This window comes from Sceloporus undulatus, chromosome 3, assembly GCF_019175285.1.
Source record: "Sceloporus undulatus isolate JIND9_A2432 ecotype Alabama chromosome 3, SceUnd_v1.1, whole genome shotgun sequence".
Lineage (NCBI taxonomy): Eukaryota > Metazoa > Chordata > Lepidosauria > Squamata > Phrynosomatidae > Sceloporus > Sceloporus undulatus.
In genome coordinates, this window is record NC_056524.1 from 79,891,726 (window position 1) to 79,907,894 (window position 16,169).

At 37.6% G+C, this 16,169-nt stretch overlaps 1 protein-coding gene across 14 annotated transcripts in view; it reads left to right on the forward strand.

Moving 5' to 3' along the window:
* DMD (dystrophin) overlaps positions 1-16,169 on the forward strand; it is a 1,477,396-nt gene that overhangs the window by 1,233,609 nt on the left and 227,618 nt on the right. For all 14 annotated transcript variants that reach the window (XM_042458881.1, XM_042458877.1, XM_042458883.1 and 11 more), the window contains 2 exons: positions 9,946-10,066; positions 10,860-11,128. In XM_042458881.1, the coding sequence (XP_042314815.1) occupies positions 9,946-10,066; positions 10,860-11,128 (390 nt within the window). The remainder of the gene's footprint in view (positions 1-9,945; positions 10,067-10,859; positions 11,129-16,169) is intronic.

The window sequence follows — 16,169 nt, forward strand, 5'->3', positions numbered from 1 at the left end:
ATGTTTATAATTCTTTACAATCTCAATATAACAGGAAAATATTTTTTTCCTTTAAAAATGACTAACATAGCTGAATGTAAGATTATTGAAAATAGCAGTCATAGATCCACAAGATGTTAAAGATTCCCAGGCAATGAAGCCTTAGTGAACAAAGTTAATTTGCAGGAGGCAATGAACACAAACTAATAATTGTCTCATGCATTCCTTCATCCTGAATGCTCCCTATACAGTGAAAATCATAGTTTAGTGTGCCCTTGAAGCCTTTTGGTCATCATGAGGCCTTGACATATTCCTTATCTCCCCTCTCTCTCGAATTCTGCCCTGCCCAGATCATGACAAAGTATATCAGTATCCTAAAATGAATTGTTTGGGTTTTATTGTTTTGTGCTGTTAGTAGACTGAAATTGTATGCTGAAAGGCTTCTTATGGTTTTTTCCCCCCATTTATGCTGGATAGCATTATGATACAGCATGATATGTTCCATTATTGTCACCTACTCCGCTGAGAGAGTAATCCATTCTCTTGTCTGCATGAACATTTGTGGACTTCTCCTTCCCTCATTATTTTCAAATCCCAAATAAAAACTTTCTTTTTTTCCAAAGGTTTTGGAATTTTAATTTAATACTCTTATACAATCTTGAATATATTTATTTGTCATTTTGATTTATATTATATTGTATTTTTTAATTTTTTAATTTGGATAATTTGTTTTACAAATGTATTTTATAATTTAATTTTTATTGTTCATTCCTTCCATCTGTGTGCATGTGTGTTCATATGTTTTAGACTGAACACATCTGGCAAGAGCCACTGTTTTTTATTGTTTTACTTGTAAATGCCATGTATATCATTGGTGTTTATTATTATTATTGTTGCTAAAGCTGCAGTACAAAGATGTACTGGAATGTGATCTAAAACAATAACCCACACGAAAGCAAATGCTGGCAGCACAAATATTTCTCATTGCCCTTTGGCAGAACAGAAATGGATGCCCCATAAATACCCTTTTCTTGGCATGCTACGGGATTTTGTGGTCCACAAGAGATACAGAGGCCAGCACAGATGTGCGCTGAGGTTACATAAAAGTGAGGGTAGGTAGGTTGATAGGGTAGGTCAGTCAATCCTGGACCTGAGCCCTTGCAGGTAGAAGCTGAGCTTTATATGCAGTTAAGATCTTGATTATGTTTATTCAAATTATGTCACTTATGCAATGTGAAGCAGCAATGGATGTATTATATACTGTGAGCAGTTTCTTACAAGAATATACCATATATACCTGACGATAAGTTGACTTCATGTATAATTATTGATTTTGATATGACCTGTGGATAAGTAGAGAGTAAAACCTAGGGGCCTGAAACAAAAGAACTAAAGGATCATAGAATCGTAAAGTTGGAAGAGACTACAAGGACCATTCAGTCCACCCCCTGCCATACAGGAACTCTTAATCAAAGGATGAAGTAGAAGAAAACAATGCCAAAGAACTTACAAAATTCTAGCAGACATAGCTGTTTGTGCTCACCCTGTAGGCTGAATGGATGAGAGAAGAGGGGTCAGTGCTTCAAGGATAGATTATACTATTGCTTTTTACCAGGGGATGGTTCCTTTTTCATATAAGAGTTGAAGTATAGTATTTACATTAACCCATGGATAAGTTGACTCAGGTTTTTTGGGTCAATTTTTGACTAAAATTTCTAGACTTATATGTGAGTATATATAGTAGGCTATATTCTGTTTATAGCTCTGGCACAGAGATGTAAAGTGTTTGTGTACTTCCTCCAAATGTATGCCAGTCTAGGAGCCTACCTACATGTTGCATGTACAGCAAAAGTAGCCATGTATAAGATGTTCTTTGATTGTTGAGAACTGTGAAGATCTTATTGAAGACAGGCAGATAAGGTTGGAGAAGACTGGTAATGGGAGTCATTACCATTCTTTGTTTGTCTTCTCTTCCTTTCAGCAGTTAACTGTCTCTGCTTTTCTTCCCTCTCTTGATTTATTAGGGACAGATGTCCCCTTAAAAGAGACAGGAGGAGCAGAAATAAGGATCAGAAGGAAAGAGTTTGCTCCTTCCTGTTTCCTTGACTGTTCACTTGACTTAACCATGACTTCTTTTGGGTGTGATTAATGTATTGTGTGACCTCGCTCATAGAAATGCTGAAAATAATAAATCTAGATGCATCAGTCATTCATGCTTATCTCCAGAACTCTAATCTTTCTTAGCAAAGAAGGTGAAGATAAAACAGAAACTAGCAGAATAGATACAAAATAAAGATGACTCCCCTGGAAAAAGCTTCACTGCCATCTGGCTGAATTCTAAGTCATCCATGTGGCCTTTCCTTTTAAATGTTTTTATCTAACGTGATTTAACAGTTGAAAACATTTCACAGTATGATTATATTTGATAGATACTTTATATTTTTTAAAAAGCTTTGTCATTCTACACCATAAGTGACCATATGCAGGCTGCAAATCATAAACAGCATAGCCTAAATCCGACTTTCTGAATGCTCTTTATAAGTATTTGGAATTATTTTAGAATGTCTTTGAATTAAATGGTTTGGAGACAGTATGTGATACAGATCCCTTATGGCCTAGTATCAGTGTTATATCTGTCCTTCCTTTGGGAGAAAGAAATACTGTGGAACTGCATGCTGTCAGAAATAGTTACAAAGTCTTATTTCTGACTCTTTAAAAGCCTTGAACATGTTTCAATTTTCTGTCACACCTACAGAGACTCATGGATGCTGGTCACAATATCTGCTTCTCTTAACTATCAAAGTTATCCACCATTTAAACATTGTAGAAAGCTTCTTCCCCCATGCTGTAGTAGTTTTATAACAGAGTATAAGACCTCACTGGTTACAGGCACTTTGGTTCCCTGTGGAACAAAAAGAACAAAATATAATCTTCAAATTTAGGTCATCTTGTCTATTCTTCAAATGTCTCTTGAGGAGAAAGGGCGGAAACCAAGGCCTGCTTTAAGGTTACCTTTGACAAGTTCTTTATTTGTACTTTTCTGAGTTTTTGTCTCTCCCTAAAAACAGATCTTGTACTGCCCTTTATTAGAGATTCCCTTTATTGCTGCACAATAATAGTGCTAAAGTGGTCATCTTCTGGATGCATTTTAGTACAATTTTAGGTTGTGCTTCCCAAAGAGATCTTTATTGATTGTTATGTTGGGGGTCATTTGTAGATGGGAGACTGTGTCAAGTATATTTATTCTTGAAATTTGTATTATGCTTTGCTAGGATGTATTGATTTAACATTTTCAGTAATCATATAAGGTGGGCTGAAAGAAAGTCGTTTCCCACGTTTCCCATTGGACTTCATGGCCAAATGGAAATATCAGTTTTGACTTCCTTTATGTACTCCTAATTTTCCAATTTTAAATAGTTGTGCAGTGTATGCACAGTAAAAATAATCAGAATGCTTTTAGTCCATTTGCATTTGCTAGCAATTCTCTGTATAGATTAACAAGATAAAAAATAATCATTTTCTCTACAGCTTTGAAGTGAAACTTTACCTCTATGGTGGATGTGAACTAGTTGTTACTGAGGTGATTACGATTACCCACCAAAATTATGTTATTATTTATAGACTGTCCAATAGCCAATAGTCATCAATGACACTGGTTCTCTTTAGAAACAGACAGTTTTCTGGGAGGTTCACAGTCAAATTTTAAACTATTAAAAATTGAAAATATAAGTATCTATTCCTAAGTTTTAGACATGCATTTCAACCAGTTGTGTGATTTTCCCCACTGTTTTGTTTTTTGAAATGCCCCCAAATTAACTATAGAAACTATCAAAGTTTCATTCCAAGGATATATTTAAGTTGCCCTACTTTCTTTTCTTTTTGAAAACACTAAACAGTCTTAAATCGGGTAGATTTTAAATAAGGAAATACTAAAAGAGAATATGATTCAAATCTGTTTTACTAATTCCTCCTTAAAATTATCAGGTGACTATCTGCCTGCTCCGAAACGAAAACGATGGTTTTGTCATTAATGCAAAGCTTCCTCTTTTGTTAATATGTCATTATTTACTTACACATGTCTTCTTTTTTAGTTGAAGGCACCCGTGAGAGTCCTCAAGATGCTAGTGAAGGTGGTTTGAGATAAGCTAATCAATGTATGCATTATTAAAATAGTAGGCAATATGCCATTATAGCTCAGGTGTTAATGACAAATAGAAGGGCTTAAATAAAGTAGTTTACTTGTTCTTTTGTCAGGTCATATATTATGTGTGTTCGATTTCCTGTGCAGACTCCACAAAGTGTAGAAGAAGTTCAGGAATTCAATAAATTTAGCCTGAAATCATTGGTTGTAAATGAGACATACATTTGGGCTAATTCTACTGTCAATGAGAGTCAGCATTCTTTTGTTATAAATTTGTCAGGGATCTATGATTATATATTCTTTTTTTATTCTTATAAAAAGTCATTTGTTGGCCCTCCAGGGCATCAGTATCAACTATTACAGCTGGATTAATACACAAATCTGAAAATGGTTTCTAGTATGTGAAAAAAAAGAGCTACATATTTTTAGTACAATAGCTGCACTGAAAAACGGATTTAACAGTCTTTTAAGCTATCATCCCATTTCTAGGGTGGGATTTTAGGGTGAAGAATGATAAGGATGAGCAGCTTTAAAGGTTGCTGCAATCTGCCTATAGGTTGACTATTAGGGGAAACATCTACAAAAACAAACCTCAAACAGGTATTCACCCACAGGAACACACATGACACAGATGGGGACACAGGTACTAAGCCTTGCCACAGACCAAGATGTCAACTCTGTCCACACATTTATCCAGGAAATATCATCATGAGACCTAATGACATCACCCACAATATTAGGGGGACCTTCACATCCTTATCCTCCAATGTGATTTATACCATACTATGGCCCATTACAGACCACCCAAAAGGGGCGGTCTCGGGCCGCTGCCGGTTGCAGCGCGGAGGAGTCACAGCGGCCAAACCGCACGATTCCTCTGCGCTGCAAAGAAGGAGCACGAAAATCAAGCTCCTTCCGGCAACCCAGAAGAGACACCGCAAGTACTAAAGCACGCACTCGCAGCGTCACTTCTGCCGTGCGACGTGCGGATGCAGAGCACCCGTTACGTCAAAATGGTGGCGGCCGTGTGGAACGGCCGCTGCCATTTGTTACGGACTCTGTCTGTAACAGGGTAAGGGGTGTCTAGAAGAGACACCCCTTTTTCAAACTGGGACATCCTGAGGACGTCCGAAATGGCAGTCTGTAACCCGCCAAAGTCATCAATGCCCATCAGCACTCTACATCGAGCAGTCCCTGCACCAGAGGATAAATGGACATAAATCAGGCATTAGGAATGGGAATACACAAAAACCTGCGGCAGAACATTTCCATCTCCCTAGGCAATCCATCTCAGACCTCAGAACAGTGGTCCTTGAACAAAAGAACTACAAAGGTAGATTGGAAGGAGAAACAGCAGAACTGGAATTCATCCATAAACTACAGTCCCTCAAGTATAGATTGAACAGAGATAATGGTTTCCTGGATCACTACACACATTTCAGCACTATCTGACCCCATCCTCATGGGAGCATCCTGCACTCATCTGTTCTCCCCACCTGTAGGTTAGTTTCCAATGCCAAACTGGTCTTGCCTCTTCATTTCCATACACACTGGCCAGTTCCCAATGTCTTTGTTCACTAACAACCATTGTTAAAACTCGACTTGCTACTGCATTTCCATACACAAAGCATTTTGAATGTGAATTGACATTCCCATATACCAATTGCATATATATGTCTGTCCCTGGTTTCCACTCCACTAGATGCATCTGAGGAAGTAGACTAAAATCTACAAAAGCTCATGCTGCCAACTTCTCTCTTTCGGTTAGTCCCAAAGGTGCTACAAGATCTCTCTACATTTGCAAAAACAGTTTAGCAGAGGAAAAACATATAGCACGTGTAACATATTTTTTAATAGAGGAGACTAAACAACTTCTGATAAAATTATATGTCTCGATACAAGAACAGGAAGGATGCTCTCAGCACAGAGTTTCTATTTTAAAATAAGGAATTTGGCATATGACTTTCATTGTAAAAGGAGGTAATAGGCAAAAGCTTCTACAGCAGGTTTTGACAGATTCAGGTTCTTAGGCCATTTCCATGTAATAGCTTAGCACAATCCATTTCACATAGCACTCATAATGAAAGTGTGGAGAAAGGATCTACACTCTTCTTTAGTGTTTGGGACATAAATACCTTATTTTAGCTATACATCAACTGTATACATACTTTCCTATTTTAAGCTTTTATGATTTCAGGAAACAATGGATGCAAAGAGGGAGAAAAAAAGATTCCACCTTAATATTAGGAGGAGCTTCCTACAGTAGAAGCTGTTTGACAGTGGAAAACACTCCCTCAGAGTGTGGTGGAGTCTCCTTATTTGGAAGTTTTTAAACAAAGGCTAGGTAACTATCTGTTGGAGTTGCTTTCATTATGAGTTCCTGCATGGCAGCAGGTTGGGCTGGATGACCCCTGTGTCTCTTCCAACTCTATGATTCTATGATTTTCGTTTGTCTTCCTAGTAAATGCATAACACATTGTGCTTCAGAGAAACAGAATTTTCGCAGGGCAGGGGAGAAATTTTAATATGTTATATGAAGAACAGTATACATGTGAGAAGTATTAGTAGTATTCTAGCCTATAAGATAAGATTCAGAGTTGCTGTAAAGATAAAAGAGTCAGGGCAGACATCCATCTGTTGTTAATTCCAATTGAAGTAGACTGACTGAAAGTAATGGAACTTACATAAGAGATAACTGGCCAGTCTCTCTCTCTCTTTTCATTGTTTATTTTACTTCAGACTAACATTGGATTTAAGACAACTTGAGATATATTCTTTCTTTAAACATTGTCCTAACAGCAACATTCAATACTGGCTGTAACAGACAGAGCTCTAAATCATGTTGTGCGCCATTCACTTCCATAGATATTAATGGAAAAGCCCTGCATAATCCAGAAAATTGTGGCCTATGAATTTCCTATGGATTAAGCCTAATAGGTGTTTTTATATTGAAACCTGCAACCTATTGGTTTTTTCTAATTAAGATATTGTTAAGATGTTACTGGTGTTAATTAAAATAGAAAGAAAACCAGGGATGGACTTATAACCACCCCCTTTCCTCACCTTTACTACCTGATGTAGGAAAAAGAAAAGCACAGTAGGCTATAAGAAAAGAGTGTCAAAGTTATAATAAGAGATAATTGGGAACCCAGTTATTGCAGAATGCTTGGCATTACTGTGTAGTAGTATTACACTATGTCGTAGATTGAAAAGGGGGGAGTGAGGGCCTATGTTCTGCCCCTTCTTAGGAGATTATCACATTACCTTTGCTCCCAGCATAGATGTGAAATGTAACTTTAAGAAGGCGGATCTTATCACATTTCCCCATCACCAGGCAGCCCATTTGCAACTCAGGCTTCTGCCGTAGCTTTTCAAGATCAGGAAAACCCTGTTCATGAAAAGATGTGAGAGAAGCACAGAAAAGCCTGGGTTGCAAATGGGCTGCCTGCTGCCCAGCAACAGGGAAGTGCAATAAGATCCACCTTCTTAAAGTTACATCCTACATCTATGCCGGGAGCAAAGGTAATATGATCATCTCCTTAGACTAGCAGCATGTTATCTTTGCCTGTACATTCAACATGATCACAGGCTAACATTTCCTATACAATCAGGGCAATGTATAGTGAGCAATCCAAGACATTGCTTACTGGGTAAAAGGGATCTATGGAAACACCAAGAACCGGTGGGTTTCAGCTCATGAACAACAATGATTAGAGATTTTGGAAAGAGGACAGTGATTGAGTTGGTGGCAGCTTAATATAAGCACAAGCTGTAGGGGAAGAAAGAAGGGAAGCTGTATGAAGAGTTGGAGACAGCTAAAGCATAAAGGTCCATGAGTCCATCATAACTAAGGATAGAAGGTGAAACAATGAGAAAAGCAAACAGTAGCCAGTTTGGAAGTGGCAATTACACAGTACTTCAGAAAAAGGTCCAGTTCAAAAACCTAGATTGGTCTTTTGCATTTTTATGACTATTCATACAGTCCGATTATAAAGGTCTTTCCTGGGCACCAGTTCATTCCATGCATTTAAGGAAGAAGACCAAATCTTTGAAAGCTTATGATATAACTTCTTTTCCGTAGTTAGTCTCAGGGTGCTACAAGAACCCTTGGCAGGATGATATTCCAGACTAATATGGCTATGTCTCTGAATTCTAGATTGGTGTTGTACAGAAATAGCATTAGTCTAGCTACCAGACAAACCATTTCTTTAAATCCAGATGCAAGCATGATTACCCTTCTTTGGGAAATGTCAGATGATTAAGTTTTGTGATCTAGAGTTGCTTGCCAAAAGCCTACAATTACTAGTAATATGGAACCAGGCTGAGAATATATTTTAATTTCCTGGTGTTCACACATGTACAGACCAACATGGTTAGAGATGTAATGCAGCAAACCAAAGACAAGAATGAATTTTACTGTAACCAAAAAGAAGGCAATTAGTTTATTAAAGAGGCAGAGCTTACCCAACCAAAGACACATTAGTAGGAGATCACATTATTCAGTTCATACAGTTGTTTCTGGCATATCAATCAATTTGATCCATCCCCTCCCACCACACACATACATATCTGATATCTTCCTGACTTTCATTTCCCCATGGAGTCAGGCTAATGTATATACTCCACTTCTCTTCTTTCTCACACTTGGCAAGCATCATGTGGGTGAAGAGATCATGTCAGCAATTGCACTCTGATTTTCTCTCATTGAAGATACATAGCAGAGGAAATACCATTGGTAATGAAACAGAGAAGTCTATGCTCCTTCCTTTTCAATGGAAAATGGAGGAGTATGCAGATACAGTCCGTTGGACTAAATCCATTTGCTACACCCAACAAGAGAAGACCCATTGAATAAATAGGATTTACATGAGTGATAATTTAGCAATTTTTCAGTGGATGTGCTCTTCATGGCACTAGTATTTGGATTTATGCTGGTATGTTCTCTCTTTCACTTTTCTTTCATCCCCTGCCATTAAAAAACAAAGTTTTTAAATATATTGTTTTGTGATTAACATTCTTGTTTGTAATTCTACTAAGCTCTTTTGAACTTGACGTTATTGTTTGGGTCATTACACAAGTCTGCTTGCTAACTGTAGTAAAAGGTTATTGTGGTACTACTGCATTGTAGGAAAAGAGGTAGATAGCATTAGAGATTGATGAACTCAATCAAGGAAGCCTCAGCCTTGGAGTCTGAAAGATCTGAGCTAGGCTGTTGAAGAAAGGGTGGCTTGGGAGGTCTCTCATTCATAGGGTCGCCATAAATCAAAGTTAACTTGACAGCAGTTAACAACAAAAACTGCTCTAGGTTTCATGCCAAAGTTGTCAGCAGCAACAAAGTCATGGTTATGCATCACTGTGGAGTTCCTATTCTGTTCTATGAAATGGCTTGCCCCTTGGGAAGCATTAGCTGTGCTAGCACTGTTCAATGTACTGCCAGATAAACCTCTTGTACCTTTCAGCAAGGATTCAGAGCTTTATGAAATCTAATATTAGTCACAGAAGGAGTCTAATCAATGTAACAACAAACAGCTTAATCAGAACAACATTTTGTGCAGAGTTTATATTTTCTGGTCTCATTTTTTTTAAAAAAAAATATAGATATATATTGGTATTCTGGATCATCCCTCTTTAATTATCCTTCCTTTTGTTTTTTACCAAGGGGAAGATATACTCACTTAGTAGAAGAAACCTGCCTGTTTCACCTGTCTGTGTGTCACTCAGTCAGTCAGTTATTGACCCATTTGTATATAGGAAACAATATACAAAAAGGTAACAAAAGGAACAACTAGCATGCCAATTGACATTTGCTTTGTTTTATTTCCCAGGCCTTTAAGAGGGAATTGAAAGTTAAAGAACCTGTTATCTCAAGTGCACTTGAGACAGTGCGAATATTCCTAGCAGAGCAGCCTCTGGAAGGACTAGAAAAACTCTATCAGGAGCCTAGAGGTAATTGAATGTACTGCTGTAATAACATATTGATAGAGGGATAAACAATGACTAAAAGATCCATAAATTCTTATTGTCAGCATTGTACACATTTACAAGCTAAATCTCACTTAGATGTGGACCGGAGCGGGGGAGATGTACAAGACATAAGCACTGAGTAATCCATTTACATATTTATGAGCACAACCTGAACAGGAGAAAAACAATTCTGTGCAAATTTACCATGCTTTTAGACCAATTTATTCCTAATCAGTTTCAGAATTCTTCATTTCTTGGGGCACTATATATTATTCCAGAAGAGAGGGGGACCCTAAAAGCAAATCAGCTTGTTAATTTTCCAATTTAGAATTGGTTTATACTTTGCATTCATACTCCCACTGACTTTTCCCTGTAGCTGAATTCACTGCTACTCAAAGTCTTTGTCCATGTAGGTTACCAATCCATGATGTTTCCAGGAAAATAGATATAATAACATGGAAGAACTATGATACACTTCCCTGGCATAATAGGGGGGAGCCCTGCCAGGGTCCCACATCAGTTAGCTTGAGAAGCATTGGCAGTATGATATAATTTTAACAGCACATGGAAAATTGGATGACAGATAACATGACAATGAAAATTGGAAAAGATACAGAAAACAGGAATGACAATGCCATTCTTTTATTTTTGCTCTGTAGGAATTAATACTATAGGTATTTTGAGATTTGTATTCTCATGAAAGATACCTGGTAGCCGTAAAACATTGTTTTCATTGTCTGTGCAAGTGCAAACACATACTGTTTTTCACTTTTAGAACTGCCTTCTGCAGAAAGAGCCCAGAATGTGACTCGACTTCTACGAAGGCAAGCAGATGAGGTCAAAACCGAATGGGATAAACTGAATGTACAGTCTTCTGACTGGCAAAAAAAGATAGATGAAGCACTTGAAAGACTCCAAGAGCTTCAAGAGGCAATGGATGAGTTGGACTTGAAGTTGCGTCAGGCTGAAGCTATCAAGGGGTCTTGGCAGCCAGTGGGGGATTTGCTGATTGACTCTCTCCAAGATCACTTAGAAAAACTCAAGGTAAATATATGCTTCCATTCATCAGCACTGCTGAAAAAGATACTTTCCATTGCTCTACTCCTCTTTCTGTGCTAAATGAAGAAGATTCACATGGATGTTTTTTTAATCTGCTAAATGCAAAAATGTTTTATGCATTGCAAAATGGGGAATTATAAAATTCTTGAGAACTCCTAAAATGTAAGTAAACTGGAAAATAAAGACTGGAAAGTTAATCAGAAAAACAGGCAATTCATCATTATCTTTAACATAACCATTGATATGCCATAATTTTCAGAAATGAGATTAATGTTGTAGAATTCTAAACATTCACATATAGAAATCAAACTAGCCTCGATCCACTTTTTCAAGTGAGGAAATAGATCCCCTCCCTTTTTTTTTTTTTTTTTACTTAGAAGAACTGAATCTTTTTTCCCTCAGAAGACAAGATTTAAAATGGGAGCTCTGAGTAGAATAATTGTTGGTTTAAAGTCACTTCTTTGATTGCCAGACCCTGTTTTCTTGGAACCTGTACCATTTGTTAGTCTTTGCTAGAACATCTTCATGTTATAGATATTGCTATGCCAACATTTAACACTACCAAGAATAGCTTTTAAGTGACTTATAGTTATTACATTTCCAGAGTAGAATGCTACCATGGAAAAACTGTTCATAACAACCTACATTTTGACCTAGATGTTTCAATTTATTTTCAAGAAAGATATTGAAGTCAGAAAGTGGCACTGTTGACTGGTGTTGCTAATAGAGATTACACTCTAAAACTTCCCATAGTTCTTTTAAACAAATACATTTCAAAGCATAGTTCAGTGCTCAATAGGGCAGAAACTGTCTTATTCTCTTGGGCAAAAAGCCCTCAGAAAATTTATGTGATCAGGCCAAGTCTCTTTTGGACAGCCCGACTCAGACCAAATCTCTCAAGATGGTAACAGTGAAATCAGGACTGATGACAGTTTCCAGTAGGTGCTACCAGCCAGAATTGTCCTCCCTATTGCAGGTGTAGTGAAATGGTGTTTCAGCAGAGCATTCTAGTCTTGTGTGAGCTCACAAAATCAGGAATATAACAATTTTCATTTCTCCGGAAGAGAAGTGTCTCTCTCAACTTGCTTGAATTTGTATCCATGGACTTTTGAAAGGTCAAAGAAATGGAGTTCTTTTGGGATTTCAACTTCTGAATCCAAAGTTGAGTTCAGATTATACAACTAGGTGAAAAGTTAAAAGAGGTTCTCTTTTGGTTGGAGCAGGTTATATCTCATTATTCCATGGGTTTTACTTGCATGTTGCAAGCACCAGGAATTGGAACCTTGTCAGAACCCATGCTAAATACAGTTGGACTATGAACATGTTCAGATTATGATATATTTATATTGGCATTAGAACAAACTATGCTTCTGCTTAGAGAGCCAGCCTGCTGTAGAGGTTTGAGTATTGGTCTACATCTCTGGGAGACCATAGTTCTTTCACTTGCTGTTCTGCTATGGTAACTCGCTGGGTGACTTTGGGCAAGTTGCACTCTCAACAGGGACGTAGCCAAGGGGGGGGGGTTCTTGGGGTCCGGACCCCCCTTCCATTAGAAAAATGAATGGTGTGTGCTGCTGCGCCCCAGCACTCAAGCCCCATTATAATGGTGGCACTTAATCTGGACCCCCCCCCCTCTTCCTAAAATCCTAGCTACATCCCTGCTCTCAGCTTCAGAATAAGGCAAAGGTAACCCTCCTCCAAACAAATTTTGCCAAGAACACATTATGATAGGTTAGCCATAAGTCTTAAACAACTTCAAGGTACACAACAACAAATACTTCTGGTTGCCTCCTGGTAAGACTGATTCTCAGGGAAAATAATATTTGTTCCACCAAGTGGGAACTTAATGTAATAAGAAATTGCAGTTGTTCATAGAAAGAGCATCTAATGTAGCGAAACATTTTCCTTTTCTTTAATACTATGCCTGTTTCTTTGGAATTCCTCATACAGTCTTCCAGATAAAACACTTTTGTCAATATGCAGTTTTCTTTATTAAACCATTTCTATATTAAAGGTTGCTTGTTGCACATAATGTTTTGCTGCTACAGAAAAATTTCATATTTACTAAATATGTAAGATCTAGTGTTGTCAGGTGGTCTTGTTTTCAAAATTAGTGCCACAAAATGTAGCTCCTGTACCTGTAATAGTTATGATGTAGCATTATTTAAGAGTTAAATGCATTCTTTTATATACATATGCAGCCATGGCCCCCAATTTTACAGAAATATATATGCAGATGTGTACACAGGATACAACAGTAATTATCATGGTTTACTTAATCTTATATTTTAACAATGAAAGCCAGTGCAATGTAGAGGTTTGAGCATTAGGCTACATCTATGAAGAACAGGGATCAGTTCCCCACTCAACCATGGAAACCACTGGGAGACCTTGAGCAAATCACACTTTCTCAGCCTCAGAGAAAGAAAAAGGCAATCTCCCCCCCCCCCCCCCCCCCAAACCAAAAAAAATCTTGAAAAAAAAACCCAAAAACAAAGCTCCACAATGGGTTTGCTTTGGGTTGCCATAGATTGGTAACCACTTGAAGGTACACAACAACAACAAATTCTAACAATAGAATTCCTTGAGGAAAATAACACAACCAATAGACATTTTAATGCATTAGATTAAAATATCAGGTTGTTTTATTTTGAATTTACCTGTGGCATGAAAAAGAGATTAGAAAAAACATTTTATTTCAAATTAAAATGTAAAACATAATCTTGAATTCCTTAGTTGTATGAAATAGCTGTATGAGAATTTAATTTGAACTCCATCCATGCATCAGTCTCGCTTAAGCATTCCTCCTTATCCTTAGATGTTTCTTAATCAGAACAGTTTAAAAAGCTGAAACATTAAACATAAGTATTAAACTTACTGAAAGACCATATACAAATCTTAAAAACAGCACCACACAGCATTAAGAGATCCGCACATCAGTTTTTAAAAGCCTCATGGCTTATTTGCGGATGACCTGGTTATTTTGATGGAACATCCTCTGGAGAATATAGAAAAATTAATTACTGTTCTTCAGGAATATGGAACATACGCAGGTTAAAGTTAACCTGGACAGAACATCAATACTAACTGAAAATATGACCAAATTGAAAGAGGAAAGATTAACAGAAGAATCAGGAGATAAGGTTGGGGGGGGGGAGCTGTCTTGGCATAAACATGACAAAAAGAACTGTGGATTTATTTGAAAACAATTACAATATATTGTGGAAGGAAATTAAAATAGATTTTAAAAAGTAGTCAAAGCAGCAACTTTCATTAATGTGAAGAATATCAGTGATAGAGGTGAATATTCTGCCAAGATTAATGTATATTTTTCAGAATTTGCCTATCATTGTCAATGACAAGTGCTTCAACATCTGTTGAAAAGACTTAACAATTTTTTTGTGGAAAGGGAGCATGCCAAGAATAAAATGGTCAGGGTTAGCAGAACCAAAAGAAAAAGGGATGTTCTCTCCCAAACATTAAATTATACTATTATGCATGCTGTTCAGTTTTGTTGGAAGACTGGATCTTATTAAGAAATGATAAATTATTAAGTTTCGAGGAGCACAATATAAGAATCAGTTGGCATGCCTTTTTGTGGTATGATAAATGTAAGGTTAACAAAAACTTTGATCATCACTGCCTTAGAAGAGCCTAATTAAAAGTATGGATAAAAATTAGGGGGAAATCTATAGGGGAATCCCAATGGGGGTATCTCCTGAGGAGGCCTTTTTTTCCCCTAGAAGTAAAGGTACAAAATAACCTTGGATTAAGTATAAAGATGTTATAACAAAAAATAAAAATAAGAATCTTGAGATTAAAACTGAAGAACAACTGGCTCAAGAAGGATTAAACACCAATTGTTACCCCCCCCCCCCACTTGCAGTTAGTAGAAAGATTTAAGATAGATCAAAGATCAAAACATTTTGAATGCTCAGAAAGTGATTTGCATAAAATTATTATGGTGAGAGGAAACAACATATAGCAAAGTTCCAGTGCTGGTCAGACCCCGATTGGTGTGGTACTGTGGTGATCAGCTTTTTGCCACTCCTTTTGCAGACAGCTTTTTCTGGCTGCACACACTCTCCGCGCAACTTCTTGTCACTCTGGAGGCATGCCCCACCACCAGAGTGGCTGGAAGTTGCACTTTCCTGCTTGTCTGTTTCAGGCCAAAGAGAGCAAGGAGAGCAAGAATAAGAACTTATTCTTATATATACTCCTAAACACCATTAACTTGTAAGACATAAGGTAGGCCTCTTAGGGGCTCCATCATAGAAATAAGGGTTCTGCGACTCAAAAAGGTAGGGAACTCCTGAGATAGGCAAATAACACGAACATATGTCCATTTCATTTTCTTTTCTCCAGCTTAATCATAGCCAGCTTATTTCTACATTTCCTGAATAACTTGGTATCCAGACTCCTCACCATTGTTGTTGCTCTTCTGTATGCCAAACCTGTCAATGTTCTTCTTCATATGGGGTGCCTTAACAGTACTCCAATTGCAGTCTGAATAATCAGGAGAGAGCAAAACTGCTACTTCCCATGGGTTGGACACTCTTATAACACTCCTACAACATTTAGGTCTGTCCACATGTAATGCTACTAAACCAAATGTCTTTTGAGATTATTGCATGGGAAAGCAAGTATGGGTCACATGCAGTTTGTATCCATCTCTAATGGATCTTATTGCACTGCTCTGTGCCTGGGCAGTAGGCAGCCGATAGGCAAGCTGGGCTTCTCTGGCAGCTTTTCAAGAATGTGATTTTCCCATTCTTGAAAAGCTGCTGGAGAAGCCCAGGTTGCCTATGGGCTGCTTACTGCCCAAGCACAAGACAATGTGATATGATCCAACAGAAATGGATACAAACCACATGTATCCCATACCTGTTTTCCGGTGGGATAATCTCCTTAGGCGATAGATAGATAGATAGATAGATAGATAGATAGATAGATAGATAGATAGATAGATAGATAGATAGACACACACTTGTCCTTCCACATCTGCAGCTTTGATGTTTGCAGATTT